Source organism: Clinocottus analis, unplaced genomic scaffold, assembly GCF_023055335.1.
Source record: "Clinocottus analis isolate CAN_PGR_092001 unplaced genomic scaffold, fCliAna1.0.p SCAF_19, whole genome shotgun sequence".
Classification (NCBI taxonomy): Eukaryota; Metazoa; Chordata; class Actinopteri; order Perciformes; family Cottidae; genus Clinocottus; species Clinocottus analis.
This window is the reverse complement of record NW_027175920.1, coordinates 11,043,106-11,061,157: the sequence shown is the minus strand read 5'-3', so window position 1 is coordinate 11,061,157 and position 18,052 is coordinate 11,043,106. Positions and strand designations below refer to the sequence as shown.

The window sequence follows — 18,052 nt, the reverse complement described above, 5'->3', positions numbered from 1 at the left end:
CCCACACCTTTTGAATGACAATGTCTGTCACGTTCCGAAAACAGACGACATTAACGTCCACTTCACGGGATGAATGAGTGCATGGAGGTGAGAAACATGTCAGGGTTTAAACTTCTTCTTTTTTCTTCTTTACACAACTACGTCCAGAGCAGACATATTCTTCCTTCAATGAAACCTAAACATGGCATGAACACATGTTTGTTCATGCCAGAATCTTCACGGTGAAAAAAAATTGGAAGCATGGCTGATTTTTGATGAGGTTTTTACGTAGGGATGTCACATTCAATTTACATTTTCAAGCCCTGTAACATTTGGTTTCTGCTATTTCCGGGTCTGATTTGTTACTTGTTTGTATCTACATTTGAATGAAATGTGTATCAGACTTCTTAAAATACCGCACCCTATTTTTCACAAGCTATTGATCCAAATTCTGAAGATGCCGGTTCAGATGCGTTCAGATTCACACATTTTAACTTCCACTGGCTGCAAACTGTTATGCTTGTAGGGGCTATAGGCTGTTTAAGGTGGAAAGAATATTTGAAATGTCCGTAAAAATATGACCAGATGGCCCAGGTACCGATCACGAGGCGACATCTTTACTTCTATGGTGACGGTTTTCCTCAGGACATCAGGTTTTACAGTGCTTGTGGTGAATTTCATCATTCACAGGATTGAAAGGTCGTGGGATACGTTTAATACGCTCCCTCCCTTGCTACCTACCACCTCGTCATAAGCTGCAGGCCACTGCCACATCAGCACAACCTGTCAGCATCGATACACACTCGAGTTAGTCACAAATACACACCTTGAAAACACAGTTGTTTTAGTGAAAAAAACGTATGTGACAGCAGCAAGACCCCCAACACACACACACACACACACACACACACACACACACACACACACACAGACATAGACATACAGGCAATCTCAAGTGCTTACAGTGTTGGACGGGCTCAACGAGGACTTGGCAAAGTCTCCTGTCAAGGTTTGACACTCGCAGTGTTGCAATCTCATTAAATGAACAAGGCCTTTCAGTCAGAGCTCCAGGGAGAGAGAGAGAGAGAGAGAGAGAGAGAGAAAGAGAGAGAGAGAGAGATGTGTATTTCCGTACACCCGACTCGGTACATGTATTGCTTATTCCAAAAGAGGAAAGCAGGGCGAGAAAACATGTGCGTTAAAAAATCCTCTTACATAAAATACTTGATGAACCTTCATTATTGCCTAGGCACACTTTACAAAATGGGTTCTCATCACAGCCCCCATCCCCCCTCCCCTACGCCTTTGTGCAAATGAACACTTGTTTGGCAAGGGGTACAATACAATGTTGTACTATTATTAAGGGGAAGAGAAGGAGAACATGGCAACTGCCAAATGTAACCGGATAAGTCTGACTCCAGTTCTATAGTGAATAAGCAGTCTGGATCGTGGTCCATGCCTACTACTCATTATATGAATAGTTTCTGTCATATCCATGAATGTGTTGTAACTCTGTTACGTTGTTCATTCTGTACACATGACATCTCTTGCTTATGTCCACCCGGGGAGAGGAATCCTCCTCTGTTGCTCTCCTAAAGGTTTCTACCTTTTTTCCCTGTGAAAGGGGTTTTTTTTTTTCAGTTTTTTTTTGATCCGATGTGAGGTCCCGGGACAGGGATGTCATGTATGTACAGATTGTAAAGCCCTCCCGAGGCAGATTTGTGTTTTTTTCTAAATAAACTGAATTGAATTGGACTGCGGGACATATTTTTCAAAACAACCTACAATTATTAAACTGACATGATGTCATGCCCATAACCACTCCCCATGAATCGAAAGCATGGTGTCTTTAATCCAGATTGATGGACTGCCGATGGTTGAGGATCGGTCGATGCTGAAGGGAGGGCTCATAGACTTTGCCATAGTTAAAGGCAGGCAGCCGGGGATGTGAGGGAGCAGAAGGCAGCGCAGCGTTCCTGTCGCTTTCTACGGCCGACAGTGCTGCTTTTGTTTTTTTTCTTCACATTTATGTATCCAAAGAAAATAAAATATGGCCGCACGGGCTCGTTGAGCCCCGCCCCGCTTCCCACTCACCCGATTACACACATTCACACTTGGATGGTGTCGAGCGTGTAACATATATATTTTTTTTACTTCTGTGTTTCGCTACAAACCAGCTCCACTGGAGCAGGTGACAAGGTCCCTTCTGGAGTCGTCCAAGCTTGTTGAGTACTCGGAGAAACGGACCTTAGAAACAAAAACAAGACAAAGTCTCCTCTTGTAAATAAATGAAGAAAATTTGTTGCGATCCAATTCAACAGCTGGGTTTGTTGCAAGCTGGCAGCTGCAGTGCCTAAGCATTTCAAATGACAACCTTTTGCAGCCCCGACGATCCATCCCAGCTTCATTACTGCGGCTGCCTTTGTTTGTACTGTATATCATTGTGGCAGGGGTTAGATATCGTGTTTGTAGATTAATGACTCCACACTGTTGTGGCCTCAGCTGCCATTGTTTCCATCAACTCCGCAGAGACTAAACTACATGTTTCGTTGTTCTCAAGCTGCACTGCACATCACCCGCTGGAAAACCATTGCTCTGATCACTTATCTGTTTCAATTGATAAGTAAGGGGTCTTCCTACTACATAAACAACAACAAAAGATATTTATAGTATGACAGCTTTACTTTTGCTTTTCATGACACAGAAGCAAACTTCAAGGCAGCCCGGCGCCCGGACTGGATGCAACATATATCACAGAAAACCAAATATATCGCAGTACACTGTAGTCCTAATCTCTTTACACATTTCATTCTCAAATGGTAAATATAATGAACTTGCTATAGGTGATCTATAAATGTTTTTTTTTTTCATCACTAATCACGTTATCTTGAAAAACAACCTATTACATGTGAGGAACGGAATTCACTCACTGTATAAGGTTACACAGAAGCAGCTGCTCTCCAAACCTGCACACGAGTGCAGTCGTTAACAGTGTCACACAGAGTCTGTGTTACTAAACAATAAAAGGCCTTCATGTCTCTTTCTATTTTGCGTTACCGCTTGTGTCGTATTGACAACTTGAAGTCTGACAGGCCGGCTTAATTATAAAAAGAGACGGGTGAGAAACAGCGTTTTACCTTTCATATCGATGTGTTTTAAACTCTTCATTCTCTCGCTCTGTCATGCACAAGAGTCCTATTCAAACATCCAAGGAAACTCCAAAAGTAGGCCAGTACAATAATTACTCGGATGAATAGAAAGGAATAAGCGGGGAGAAGAGAGACGGAGGAATACTTAAGATAAATTAATAGGTTTGTTTGATATTCTTCATAAATAAGCTAGATTCTCACAGATCCTTCACCTCTGATGGGGCCGAGGTTTGTGCGCTCCTCTTTTAGCCTGATTGTTCCCCAACAAGCAAACAAACGCTTTGTAAGGATCTTATGAAACCAATCGTCTGGCCTATCTTGGACCGGTGAATCTTACAGGTGAAGGTTGGGTTTGCCGCGTGCACTCGAGAGGTTTTTCCCAGCAGAACATTGCTTATCATGCCAGTAACCATGGCGATATAAAGTCTCGCTGTACAGACTATTGATCATTCTCGGAGCTGTCATCGTTATCATCCAAATAATCCCCCTTCCCCGAGGCTACTCTCACCCGTCTCACCCTTCAAACTCCCAGCTGACAGTTTGCCTCGACATCCATATCAATTCCTCTCCCTCTGACTCAGACGATCTTGTCCAGGTTACATGTTGTTATCAATATTAATAATCAAGCATCGATTTTTCCTCATCCCAGCCGACACTGTTTTGTTTTTTTAAGTGGATGTCTGTGGCCACCACCGACATTATCGTCACAAGGACACCGAGCCGTCTTTCACCTTGTGACAATGGGTTCTCCGTTCCCCCTCAGACACTCCATTCAGAGAAGGTCAGGAGCGAGACCTGAAGGCCGCCTTGAAGGGGACGGATCCCTCCATCCCGCTGGTGTTTGTCAGTGGGAACCATGACCTGGGCAACACCCCCACCCCCACGACCCTGGAGCAGTATTGTAGTGCTTGGGGGAACGACTATTTCAGCTTCTGGGTAAGCAGAGACCTAAATGTTTAGTTAGTAGCAGCAGTAGTTGTGTCAGTAAGAGGGGCTCGAGTGGCTCATTGGGGCCCTGAGCCATGTATGTTCAAGGCTTAGCTACACATGCGTACATGTTTTGCCTTGAGCGTACATACACATAAACCACGTGTTATTTTGAATACGTTTGCCAAAGTCCATGGCTCTGTTTTGCAACGTGCATACCGCAACATCATGCAATATGTAACTGATGTCTAAAGGGGCACTTTGACTATTTAGGGATGTACTTTCATAAAGCTTGGGAGACTAGTCGGAATTCTTAAAATTTGACACAAACGTCCATCCGAAATCACGAAGGAACTGATTAGGTTTTGGTGGTCAAAGGTCAAAGTCACTCGAACATGCGTCCGTCTGATTCATGAACGGGATATTTCGGAAAGGCCTTGAGCGAATTTCTTCAAATCCTCTGGGACTGATTAGAAATTGTGGCCAAAGGTCACTGTGACCTCACAAATGACATTTCTGGGGCTAACTCAAGAATGAATTTGCTTATAACATCAATTTCACACAACTGTTGAAGAGGATGAAATCAGGAAGTAATTTTGTTTTGGACAGACTTTGATTTAACTTCATCACCGTTTACACTTTCACTGGCATGATTCTGGTCTTTTTACATATTTCTAACCACGTGGACACGTCTTTGAGGCCATAACGACCCTGCTCACATGCTCATTTTGCCGATGGTGTCATTTGTGTAGAAACCAAAGTTTCTACACAAACCATAGTTTACATGACATAACATAAGATGACAACACATGACATAAGATACATAACCTTACATAACATAACATGACATAAGATGATTTGTCATTGATCTGAAGTTACAAATAAGCACAGGTAACAAAGCAACTGCAGGAATAGACATATTGGTACAGATGGTATAAAAGGCACTCCAAAAGTAGTCTTTTGGTAAAGAGCTTATTGTTATTGTTATAAAAATGAATGAGCTGTCGGTAACCTCTCGTCTTTCTCCCGTGGTCTCAGGTGGGTGGAGTCCTCTGCCTGGTGCTGAACTCCCAGTTGTTCTACGACGCTTCGGCTTGCCCTCAGCTGAAGGAGGCCCAGGAGACGTGGCTGGAGGAGCAGCTGAGCAGAGCCTCCTCCTCAAAGGTAGAACGGCATCACTGACATGTTTCTTTTCTGGTCCGATTCACGGAGACGTTCAGCTAGATAATGTGCTCCTTTGCCGCTTCTGGGCGTTCTGATAATTGCGGCCCTCTGCAGCCATTTGACACATTTTGTCTCTGGAGACCGGTGATGAACCCTTCCCCTCACACGTGTCTCTGTTCAGGAACCCAGACCCAAACACGTCCTGGTATTCCAGCACATTCCTCTGTACCTAAAGAGCCCCGATGAGGAGGACAACTACTTCAACCTCCACAGGGAAGTCCGGCAAAACCTGCTGGACAGGTTCAAGAAGGCGGGTAAGACAGCAGGGCTCCTTTTCCTCTTTTTTTTCCTCCAGTTAATGTGGTTTTATGCAGATCGCTCAAGGGCACTTCGACATAACAGACAGCATGCCTGGCTCTTCTACATACTCGGCCTTGTCGGCCCAGATTTGTGTACATAATTTATCCCTTAACTTTTTGGACTTGGCAGTCACAAAAGAGATAAAGCATAGCCGTATTGTTCAGAAAGTCAAGCAGCTTCCGAAACGCTTAAATATCAGCAGTGTTTTCCATAATGATGGATTTGAGTCACTCTGAAGTGGTCTTAAATTTCTTTTCTTAATACCTTCGAGCTAATATTCCCGTTAAACCTGTTCCTTTCGAGCATATCTAACCGAAGCACAGTTAAGATCCCAGCCCAGAGGATTTATATGCCATTAGCTGGAATCACAGGAGGAGCTCCTGGCGCGTGCACACAACACAAGCGTAATTGAATTAATTAATGCATTCGCTTCGTTTTAAGAAGAATAATTCCATAATCAAATCCATTGTCATCGGCTTATAAGAGTCTGATACAAGGGTATCTGGCTGGGAGACTCTCACAAGGACAATACGTCTTTAAGAACACACACACGAAGATTACACTATCCGGCCACTTCTGCACCACTGATTGACAGAACCACTCATACGGACACGTGTCATGCTACTCGATCATGCATCAAGGTGACTGTCTTGGAGTGGTATTAATTTAGTTATCCGGACATTACTCCAACTCGTATTTACCCATGCTGGTCTGAAGACCCCTCAAGCCTTTATAATTGATTTCTCCTCTCAGGGAACACCGGTTGAAGATTAAAGTGCAGCCTTTGCAGGCTTTTTAGATGCGGGAAGTATGTGCATATACTGTATGTGCTGAACATGCGAACAAGTGTTCTTTCTCATCCACACACTTTTGTTCTCACATGTCCTTCTGGTAATTATACATTCACACTACATACCGGGTATGTACTGTATGAAGTACATACATGGTTGTTAATAATTGATGACAGACATGCGCCTGCTCGCTGTAAAGCTGTGCTCGCTGCACGACTTTCACATGTTCGTATCAACCAATTGTGCTACTTCAGCGAGAGAGGGGCTGTGATTCGGTGCGGCCTGCGATGCGTCTCGTCATGTCGTATTTTGCTCATCGCATGTCCAGTTCCTCCCCCAGACGGAACAATGGGCTGAGGCAAAATGATAGGCGCCGTCTCCTGAATTTATCTGGAATTAGTCTCCTGCTCGGACGGAGAACGTCACTGTTAAGTTCTCCTCCACTTTGGCTCGTTCGTAACGATTTGTAGAGATTTTAAGATCATAAGGAAATTCAAGGTTCCGTGCGAGAATAACAAGGAAAAGCTATAAAAAGTAGCGCCGCTTTGTCATGTAAGTAGCTCTTGATAAGTGAGCTAAATGTAAAAAAAACAAGAAAAAAGTGATGACTTGACAATAGGAATCAAACCAGTAATTGTTGAATTATACAGCCTTTGTCTCTTTGTTCTTTCTGCTCTGCACTGATCCGCCGGTTTCTCTTTCATGCCCCTTCTGCTCTCTCCTTCATCTCCTCACACTGTCTGATGCTGTAGCGTCTGTACTCTGAATCTACTTCAGTAGTCCTGGAGGCACGCTCCACTGTAATCATTAGTGTGCTCTTTGTCAGTTTATGATGAGCTGCTACTGTACATTCGTACCAGATATTGGTCAGGAAACTATCAGGGCCTTTTAGCCACGCTGGACCATAGTTGAATGTTGGGCGCTCACCCCTTTCACGTGATCAGCATGACTCAGGGTGTGTCTTCTTTTTTCTTTTTTTTTTAAGGAGAAAGCAATGGCAACGAGGAAGGAATTGAAGAAAAACATGTAATTTACTGCAAATTTACCAGGTCAAGTGTGTTGTTTGTCTTTCTGTCTGTGCGTTAAAGGGCTGAGTTTCCTGTCATCCGTGGTAATTCCTGTCTCTTCTGGACATACTATGGGATTTTTTTTCTTTTTCCTCTCTTTGGTGGTTATTAATGCATCATCTCCCGCCATCGTTCGTCCGTCCGCATCACTGTACCGTGTGATTTGAGACCTCCAGATGTGCTCTAGTGATCACTACTGTCATTACAGCAAAGGGCAGCGTCATTAACCTCACACACACACACACACACACACACACACACACACACACACACACAAGATTAAAGTTCACACCGGAACAGTTCAAAATTGGCACAGATAAAGCCAGAGTGTCATTTTTCCGCTCAGATTTTCATTAAGTACGCCGTTGACAGGGATAAGTCTGCAGCTATGTTGGTGCTGCCAGCTTCCCTTGGAAGACAAATGCCGTGAAATCAACAGTTGAAGGATTATCTGTTTTTAAAAGTGTGTGAAAGAAAAATTATAATTTAGTTCCAAAATCCCTTAAAGGAATGCTGGAAAGCTCTTTATGATACTTTAACAGTGTTTTTCTTTCTCCCAATAACACATGGACGCTGTTCAAAAATACTCTTCAAGGATATTGTTTTTAGTTGCTGCTTCAAAGTTCTTACGGGTTTTTATTCGAACAAAAGCAAAACAGCCGACTGGCAGGAACAAAGATGTGAAATTGGACAGCTTTCCTCATTCTTTGTCTGCTTTTCCAAAATTTAACAGAAAGCGGCCTTGAAATGGAATCGCTGGGTGTCTCTGGCATTAAATCAATCCCTCGTACGTAAGCACTCGTGTACGTGTGTGTGTGTGTGTGTGTGTGTGTGTGTGTGTGCGTGTGTGTGTGTGTGTTTTCTCTGACTACTCCAAAGGTGTCTTCTTGTGGTGTAGTTGACTTGCAGCAGCGGGGATTTGGCTCAGCGTTTGTGAGGTTGTTATAGCTGCTTCTCCCCCTCTGCTACTCCAGGGACAGACAGTATAATGAAAATAGAGAATATAGTCCCCCGCAGACAAAGAAATACACTTAATTGATTTTCTTCCCCACTAAGGTATATTTCCATCCCTCTCCCTACTGCTCCTTCTCATAGGAAATGTGTCGGGAGATGTTTGAGTAATTGTGTTTATTTTGTACATGTTTTTTGTGTGCGTATGCATTTTGCATATAAATCGCTGTGCATTGGTGCATTTTATTTATTTTTTTATGCGTAATATATTCCACAGTAAGTATCTATATGTTATCGCAGCAGCACAGCCGCACATGGGGAAAGGTGCGACACCAATTACTCTTCCTGTGGCTCATCGGAGCGAGCGCTTCCACCCAGGGACCCGTTGACTGCCTTCCAGCTCGTATAAACGGCACACCGTCTCCGCGTGATCACCGCCCTCTCGGGCAACTAAAGTATTGTGCTTTTCTTTTTCTTTTTTATTGCACAAGCAATTAGTTTGGTTTCTAATCCGACAGTGATGCGCTTGATATTAAATAGGGGTTTAATATCTTTTTAAGTTGAAACCATGCACCTGATTAGGAAAGGACGCGTTCCAAACGCTCGAATATCGTAAGTCTTTGAGCTGTTATGACAACCAGTACAACAGAATAACGAGGAAACTTGTTCCTGGCTTTAGTTGTGTTATTTTCTTCTTTTTGGTAGAAGACTTTTCAGTCAGTACAACACAGTCAGTTTGTTGGTAACGATCACACAAAGCCCTAAACAGCCTGGAGGATGTTCTTTGCTCTTATTATGGATACATCTGCGTTACCTCGTCACTGTCATACCCGTAATCATAGTAAATAACGCTCTCCTTGGCCTGACTACCTACGCCAATCTTTCACTGCATGAGTGCAGCCGGCAGTTAGTTACTGAAAGCAGAGGAAGAAAGACATGCAGGTCGACTGCTCGTTGCGGATGTGGAACTCAGAGAGGGAATGTTTTACGCACTCCCAGATTCTCCTCGGAGAAGATTGAATTCCCATCGCTGGAGACCGGTGTGTCCTTTCCGAGAGGCGAGTAGAGTAGCAGAAATCACAGCAGTGCTCTCAGCCTCTCCTCTCCTCATAGATGGAGTACTGTAATTAGATTTCTTTCCTCCTCCTCTGAGGTTAATTTTTTACATTCAGGATACCTTGAGCGCACACACAAACCCGGCCGAATGAACGCACACGCAGATCCACATGAAAGATATGCTTCCACTCTGCCTCCACACCCTGTGTATCTGCAGAAAAAAACAAAAACAAGAGAAACTCTTTGGGATTCCCAACATGGCTCGCGGCTGTAGAGTTGTACATACAGTAGCTAATTAGCGGTGAAGATAAGCCTCTTCGTCTCTCACTCTTTCTCTCTTGCCGCTGGTTGTCTTTATCAGCAAGGGTCCTACTCCGTTCAAAAGCGAGGACACATTTATCACCCACTGGGGATTTAATAAAAGGCCACAGTTAAGCCTTTAACCCCATTGTTTTAATGATGAGGATGAATAATGCTTTCTCTTATTATTCTCTCTTCCTTTGTCTCACTCTTCCACACACGTTTTAAGTCTCTCTAAGCACAGCCTTTGTGTACCCATCCATCACGTCTCCACGCTTGAAAACCAGCAGGACTGTCAGAGCGCACTACATCCGTGGAGCGATCCTCAACACTTTATGTTAATTTGCTGTTTTATCGATTGAACTGTGGACGAAGGTTCAGCCTGGTTTCTGCTTAATTGCGACGCTTTTCTCCTGCGCAACAAGTTTAAAGTTTTTAAAATGTAATGTGTGACCGTAGATGCATGTGACTACATTGCTCTTGTTATGTTCTTACTATGCAGCAGAAAGACCCTTATCTGAGTTTTTGTTATTGAATTATTATCTCACATTTGTTGAAATTAAAGCAGCAATATCATTTTGCAGCTTTCCAAAAGGGAACTATTTTTTTAAATAGTGTGTTTGCCGATCAAGTTGAATGTAGCTCCATGCTTTGTACTGAACAACAAAAGAGCGAATAAGGAGATACAATTATGGAGCCGAGTCCAAGCCAATAATTTTCATAATGTGAAGAAAAGAAATTCAACTTTGGTCTTGAATTTGAAAGATACAGCAATGTATTCAAACAAAAAATAATGAAACTTTTTGGGGGGGGTTTAAAATATTAGAATAAAATGTACCCTTTTTTTTTATAGATCATTTAGATATTTTCCGATTGAAATATTTTTTTTGTTTTAAAATCTTTGTTCAGTTTCAGATTGTTTTGGTTTTTCATTTGTAGAGTATCATACTGTAGCCAAAGCACTGTACATCTGTAAGCATAAAATGTTTGGCCTACGGAGGAGTTTATGATTTGTGTCGATGAAGCGAGTGCAGAGGACCCTGAACACAATTGTCCTTCGTGCAACACACCTCGTCCTTGTCATTCCTGAGAGGAAACCGACGGATGAAGACACTCTGTTCCACAGACACATGGCCTGCAGGATTCCTCTCATCATTCTGTATCCTACTTGTGGTGTCCTGGCTTTCACTGACCTCAACAAATTGTCTAGTTGTTCATCAGTGAGGTGAATGTAGAACGGCATGATGGAAAAGCCATCGGCGTGCATTACTGTCCTCTCAGGAATACCCAGAGGTTCTGCAATGCACACTGGTCGGGACTTTTCGATCAGGCTCTGTAGTTCCTGAGGAGACACCACGCACGCACAAACACACACACATACACATATATACATACACATACATACATATAAGAAACAAACATGCACGTTTTCTAAGTTGTATGCAAAGTAAGCAAACTTGAAAGACATTTACCGTTGCCCAACTCATGTATTGGAATACAACAATGAAGAGGAATGCGATAGTTATGCCAAGTAAACTAAAGGGCCGTCCTCACCAGGAACTGTAAAGATAACGATATGTGAGCATCCAAACTGCTGAATGACAAAGTCGTGTAAACGGTGGTGCTGTGTCGGCAGTTTAGCAAAGCTGTACCACTGCTCAATACGGTTAAAGGAACTTCAGAGACACCAGTTTGATGGTATGTCTCGAGTCAAATTAAGTTAAAAAAAAAAAAAAGTGTAATTGGCAGCAAAAATATTAGACTCGAAAACCTTTAAACTACGACACTGTATGATGGATTTTGATTGGCTGTCGGTGTTTTTATCGTTCATCAAATTGCTCTGAAAGAAATGCAAATGATATCACTCTCCTATTTTAGCTTCTCTGTAATATGTGTGTTAGCTAGTCGAATGTATAACTGCATATTATGTTGTTCTCGTCTCCTAAAGAGAGAAATTTGTGAGCGGGCACCGTATCTGTGGTTATGGAAACCACTTGTTTCAGCTCCATTCCCCTCTCTGTTTCCATCATTGTTGAGCAGTGAATTGAACTCCATTAGGATTTTGATCATATTGGGCTCTGAGATTGTTTATTTTTTTGTGGCCGCATTTCAGATTCGAGAGGGTGCGTTTTCTCAAAAGACTCGTAGTGGTTGTTCACACTGCCGCTTTCAATAATCGTCACGGTCTCTGAGCACGAGACACACTGGCTTTGAGATGCCCGCGGGAAGAATAAAGGTACACGAGTCCATTCTTGTTTGATTAAAGGCTCTGGTCTCGTCCACAATTCTCTTCTTGGAGAACGCCATCTGAAATAACTTCTCTGACTCACGTACTTCTCCGAATGTTAGGACTGTCTCGAATGTGCGTGTGTGTGTGTGTGTGTGCACATGTCACAGGAGTTGCGACGCTTATCAGAATACACATATTTGATTGGCTGAGTAGCCTCACGTGAAATGGTTTACAAGACAGTTTAGGACACATAGTTTCCTGAACCGCTGGACGAGTGCTGTAAAGGCTGGAGGTATGAACGGGTAGAAGGTCGTGATGGGCAGGCGGCACCTCGCGTGCAGCCTCTTTCATCAGTGTAGAAACGACACTGAGGTAGAGACTACAAGTACCTCCGTACTTAAGCATGAGGTATTCACTTGCTTACTGTTTGAAACGTTGAATAGTGGCGTCTTATTAAATATTGCCTGTAAGTTTTAGTTTTTCTTCTGAGCTGATGCAACTTCCCAGACTCCCTCAAAAGGTCTCCGCCATGCCTGGCACATGCTGCGGGTTAAGCCACGCCCCCCCCCCTGCCCCCGGGGTCTTTTAGTTGCATATCTACAGCAATTATGTTATGCCGCTGTGAGCGGTGCCGAAACACAGTTGACCTACGCTCACCACTGCTCCTGAACGCCTCCTTTTGTAGACGGTTTCTGAGGAGGAGCTACTGCTCCTGCTGCGCCTCCGGTGTTCGGCGCTCCGGAGTAGAGCGGGGTCCACGATGCTGTCATTAAGTAAGGGACATGGGCATGCACTCCAGGAGCGCTGTAATAGTTTACTTGTTATGCTAATAATGTCCAATTTGCAGATAAAAATAAGCTTTAAACTTCAGGCTTTTTGAGGGCCCTCACCAGGTTGGGCCCCTGGGGGTTTAATTCCACTGTTCTCCTCACTGCTAGGCCCCTGTGGTCCTTAGATGAACATATGGCTTAAAGCTCGCAGAAGTCAGGATGATTAGGAACCACGTTGGGTACCAAATGGCCAAAAGGCATGTACGCTCTCAGAGGGATGTATTACATGCCGACTACTTTCATTTCCCAGCTCCCTTTGTAATTGTGTGCGTGTTTTTATATACATATGCGCGCGTGTGCGTGTGTAACTGGAGGACACAGGAAGGAGATGCTGCGCGGTGACTGATGGCTGAGAGTGATTTATGGGGCGCCGCAGCAGCAAGACGCCTCACCGCGCTACATCATTCTGTATCCTTCTGTCATGCAAATTATCAACAGCCACCATTTCATGATGAATTAGTTCCCAGGCCTGCACTTTAATGACAACCGCTCCCTTTGGCGCGCGCGTCGCATGTCGACTCCTACACTCGGCCAGCTCGCACAGATAGTGCAGATGACGGCCTTGTTCTGAACCGCGTTTGTGTCGTGGGAGGAGAGGTCTGGAGGGAAATGGCTTCTCCTGGTGATCACTACCCGGCAGAGGTTTAGTGGCAAGATAGGAATTTAGCTGGCGAATCCGCGAATCCAATCTCGTGGCCTGCAGAATCGGTGACCACGAGATGAAAGGTAGACGACGGAAAGCGGAAAGGAGGGGAGATTGAAGGAAGGAGCGCACACACATCAAACACGATTTAGATGTGGACGAACGTTTCTTAATTCTTTTATTCCTTTATTTCGCGGCAGCGGCCGTCATTAGCATTTAAATAGCGAAGGCGTTTTCTGAATATTCAAACGCATCCGGCAATTAAGGCGAACATGTCCACAGCGTATGAAAATCACAGGAATAACTAAACGCGTTGGCATATCGGAGGGGACTCCCATCTCCTTTCTGTGCATTTTCCTGCAACTCTGACCACAATTCAATTTGACTCAGTTTGCATTCAATATGTTTTCATCACTCGAACTGCTTACCCATACTCCCCCCTCCCCCCCCCCTCTTCCCCCTCCTCCTCTTCCTCCCCGTCTGTCACAGCAAAGGCCAGTCCCCAGACGAGAATCTTCATCACAAAGAAAAGCACAAAAGAGCGAGCGCTGTTCCAAGGCTGACGAGTAAATGTGATTCCCGCAGAGACCGAGACGAGACACTCACACTTAGCATGGTTATATGTTCCATTCTCTACTGCGCTGAATGAGTTTAGTATAGTATTTTTTTTCTTTTCTTTAATCAAGGGCCACCCACGCTGATTGCACTTTGGCTAGTGAATGTACAGAAAAGTGAGGAGTGCTAGTTTGATTGAATCAAAGCGATGGGAAAAAGGTTGTTTTCCTCCTAATGATTGTCATGGTCGTGTGCGGGAAGGCCACGAGCTCTCAAGGTGTCCTTCCAGCAGTGAAGGTACTATGCAGCTTTTTTAAATGCAAAGGACCGCTAGCTGACATTGAACAAGAACACTTTTTTTCTGTTTTCCTTAATTCCTCACTGACTGTTCTTGTGAATGTTTGTTGGTCTCAGGTCTCTCTTTTGGGAATATATATTAATCCCATGAAAGCACCTGATTAAACAAAAATGTGATTAAAAATGTAAAAAAAAAAGATTTGCCATGAAGTAGGCTTCAAACGTTTCAGTTTATACGTTTGTTTAGCCACACTAGCAGCCACTAGCATCCATTAGATGGATTGCTTGTGATTTCAGATTCGGAATCAGCTTCTTTGGCCACAAACACATACATGCATACAAGGAATTTCACTCTGTTTTATTCTGTTGCTCTCAAAGTAGAACAAAGGTAAGCATAAACATTTAACTGTGTGTCCACATATACATACATATATATATATACACAGAAAACTATATATATGGACATAAAACACAGTGTCTTTAATGCTTGCCCGGGGCATGTGGACTCTGTTCAGGCAAGTGGAAAGCCTCATGCAGATGTCCTGTGGGGCGCGAGACAAATGACTGTCTTTATTAGAGGCCGATTTCATCATCGTATCAATGCCCTCTCGTCGGCTCCTCTGACCAGACGCCTTCTCCATGAAGCCGGAGCGTCTGACCGGCGTCTGACCCCGACCCCGGCCAGGAAGCAGGGTTTCTACTGCGGGTTTGTCCCTCACCGCTGTGTCCAGAAAGGGATCGCTGCCAATCAACAGTGATGTGCTTTGTCAAATCTTTGCAACAATGCTGAGGTGTTGTTGGGGGTTTTAAATTGTTTTTTTTTGGGGGGGGGGGCTTTTTATTTTGTGTATTTTTCTGTTCCATGCAGGCAATCTCAGCCTCTACTTTTCACTTGGAAAGAGTGCTTTCCCCACATGTATTATCTGGCAGACAATTTCAGAGGTCAGCTTCATCTTCTGACTGCATTGCAAAGGGGATCGCCTTTTCAACTTCTTCATTCAATTTTCTTTCTTCTTTTTTCCCAATTGTTTATCTTTTATTCATACTGAAAATCTTTTGGAGATTGAAAATGTTTTTCTTTCTCCGACAGGCCATCTTTTCTCTGTTTTTTTTGTATAGTTTTTAAAGCACACGAGAGCCCAGGTGGAGTAGCTTGACTTCCGAAGCCTGCGTAATGACGGCGCTCTGAAAAGGGACGCGCTCTAATGAATTCAGGTCAGGGTGTTATCTCTGGGCTTCTGCTAAATTGTTTCTATGAAAACGGTTTTGCTTGGTAAGAGCCAGCGGAGGGAGACGATTCATTCCCACAGCATACAGATTGTCTATTGGTTCAGTCCACTTCAGTTGTCAGCTTTACTGAAGGACTTGGAGGAAAGCTCGCAGCTCGCCGTGACGACCTGACGGGGTCCTGTTCTGCCTGACGGACATTAGACCGGTTAGCCAACCGCAACTCTCCAAGGACCGCTGTGCATCGGAGGAGAAAACCAAGAGGGGAATCTGTTATTGTTTATTCAAATAGTAGTTTTGGAAGGGGAAAAAAAGGACTGAGCGACAGCTCAGGGACTTTCCATAATCTGAAGGAACCACTTACACTTAATCTTATACTATACTTTAGGAGTACGGGAAAAAATCAATACGGCATAGCATTGCGATCTTTTGCGATATATCGATACATGGAAGCCAAGTATTGATCTTTAATTTAATCAATCCTAAATGTTTTTAGTCCTAGAATAGTAAAATCAATTTATTTTTTGACAATTTGCAGTTGAAAAAAAGCTAATAAATTGCAATATATCATAATATCGTATCGGGACTTAAGTATCGTGACAATATTGTATCGTGGGACCTCTGGTGATTCCCACCTCTACTACACTTATTGTTGTATTCAGTGCAAGTGACATATACTTACATTCAAGATTCTTTTGTTTATGCTGATTCATTTATTTCCTGTTTTTGCATCAGTTGTATTGAAGGAATAGTCCAACACTTTGCTTATGGAGTGTTAGATGAGATGATATCGTTAACACTAAATATGAAGCTACAGGCATCACCCGGCTAGCTAAGCTTAGCACGAGACCGGAGAGCTGTCCAAAGCTAACGAAGTCCACCGGCATAGGAGAGCTGGGCGACGAACGGATTTTACCAATTAATTGAAATTCATGGTTCAGAAAGCTATCGAGCGTCTGATCTCACCCTCGTTTTCCCAGAACGTTAAACGATTCCTTTAATTTCTAACGGCGCCTCCATCTGTGAAGGTTCCAAAAGTGCTGCACAGTGGGACCTCTTCTGACTTATTTCTCCTTTTTTTCTTCATTTTTTTTTTTTGGAGGCTACAAGCAACAAACATACAGCTCCATGGATGCCTCACAAACGTGTCACAGACATATAAGGGAAGCTCACTGCTGCTGCGTGGTGGTGTCATGCGGTGTTTGCGTGGGACGTGGATCGTCACGGACGTGGCAACACATGTATACATATGCACACTTACACGCTCCCACACACTGTATTTAGCGGCATGATTAATCATGGGCATCTTTTGGAGTCTCAGAGGAGGTTTAAAAAAGACACACACACATTTCCTGCTTAAAAAAAAGGGTTTTCTTTTGCCGCTTTAGTCATCAATATTACAGGGTTAATTCCTGTCTGTCGCTTCTTTACTATTGCTGTTTTACAGTCTTCATCCCGCCACCTCATCTCTCCGAAGGTGGCGGAAAAGTCCCAACCCTCACGCGCAGAAAATCCAACATTCGCCGTCGCTAAGTGAGTCATCAGGTGATCCCATCCAACGTTCACAGAGTTTGAATGAGTGCAAATGAGCTGTGTGATTCCTTGGAGGACAGATGCAACACACACACACGCAGTCATACAGAATAATGAGTACATGTTTTGTCCTACAGGGCATTTGTGGCCCTCATCTAGAAATAACATCAAGGACACACATTTGTGACCAGACAGTGTTGAGCCAGGCAAGTTATTCAGTCCCCAAGAGCAGTGGCAAGGTTACATGAAAGGCTAGCATTCCTGGCCACACACACACATTCACACACTTACACATGCACTATACACAAAACCAACTCGTGAAATGTGTCCGTAATGATACAGCTGCAGGCCCGTCCACACATGACGGGGATACCAGGTTTTGATTTTTAAATGACTTTAGTTCAGACGTACACACATGCAGGCCCAAACCATCAATTTCCATCATTGGCGGATTAATTATTTAATGGTCCGACGTGTGCAACCGCTGTCCTCACATAGCTCCGAATATTAATACAAATTTAGGTCACATTTGTATTCCAGTGCTGTTTGATTATGCAGCGTGGCGGTCTTGACGATTCAGAGCAATTTCACGATGCTGACATTAAAGTAGTATCAGTGGCGGGTACATAGGTTTTTTTGGGGGGGGGATCTCGTCTTCGGGTAGACCGATGACTTTCTCATGCACAAACTGCAATTAATCCTCTTTTGTCCCCAGTTTTCATTACTTTTTTTTTTGGCTGAGTGTCTCTCTGGAGGCAGCGCGCAGCAGGACTCCCCTCCGTGGAAACACTTGCTGTTAAATAGAGCAGCTCATTTTCTCTGTTCAAAGCCCGCTGCAGACCATCACCTACACATGCATGCACATGTGAGCATGCATACTCCCACATAGCTAGATTACACCCAAATGTGACCTCTATCGTGTCCTAACATTCATTTATTCTAATCCGAAAGCATAAAACCCCCAAACTCAATCTGTTGCTATAAGCCAAACAT

The 18,052-nt window shown here is 43.7% G+C and overlaps 1 protein-coding gene across 1 annotated transcript in view; it reads left to right on the top strand.

Moving 5' to 3' along the window:
- The window catches only part of cpped1 (calcineurin-like phosphoesterase domain containing 1), a 28,507-nt gene that overhangs the window by 9,041 nt on the left and 1,414 nt on the right, over positions 1-18,052 (top strand). The window contains exons 3-5 of the mRNA XM_068583897.1: positions 3,892-4,064; positions 5,094-5,219; positions 5,401-5,533. Of these exons, the coding sequence (XP_068439998.1) occupies positions 3,892-4,064; positions 5,094-5,219; positions 5,401-5,533 (432 nt within the window). The remainder of the gene's footprint in view (positions 1-3,891; positions 4,065-5,093; positions 5,220-5,400; positions 5,534-18,052) is intronic.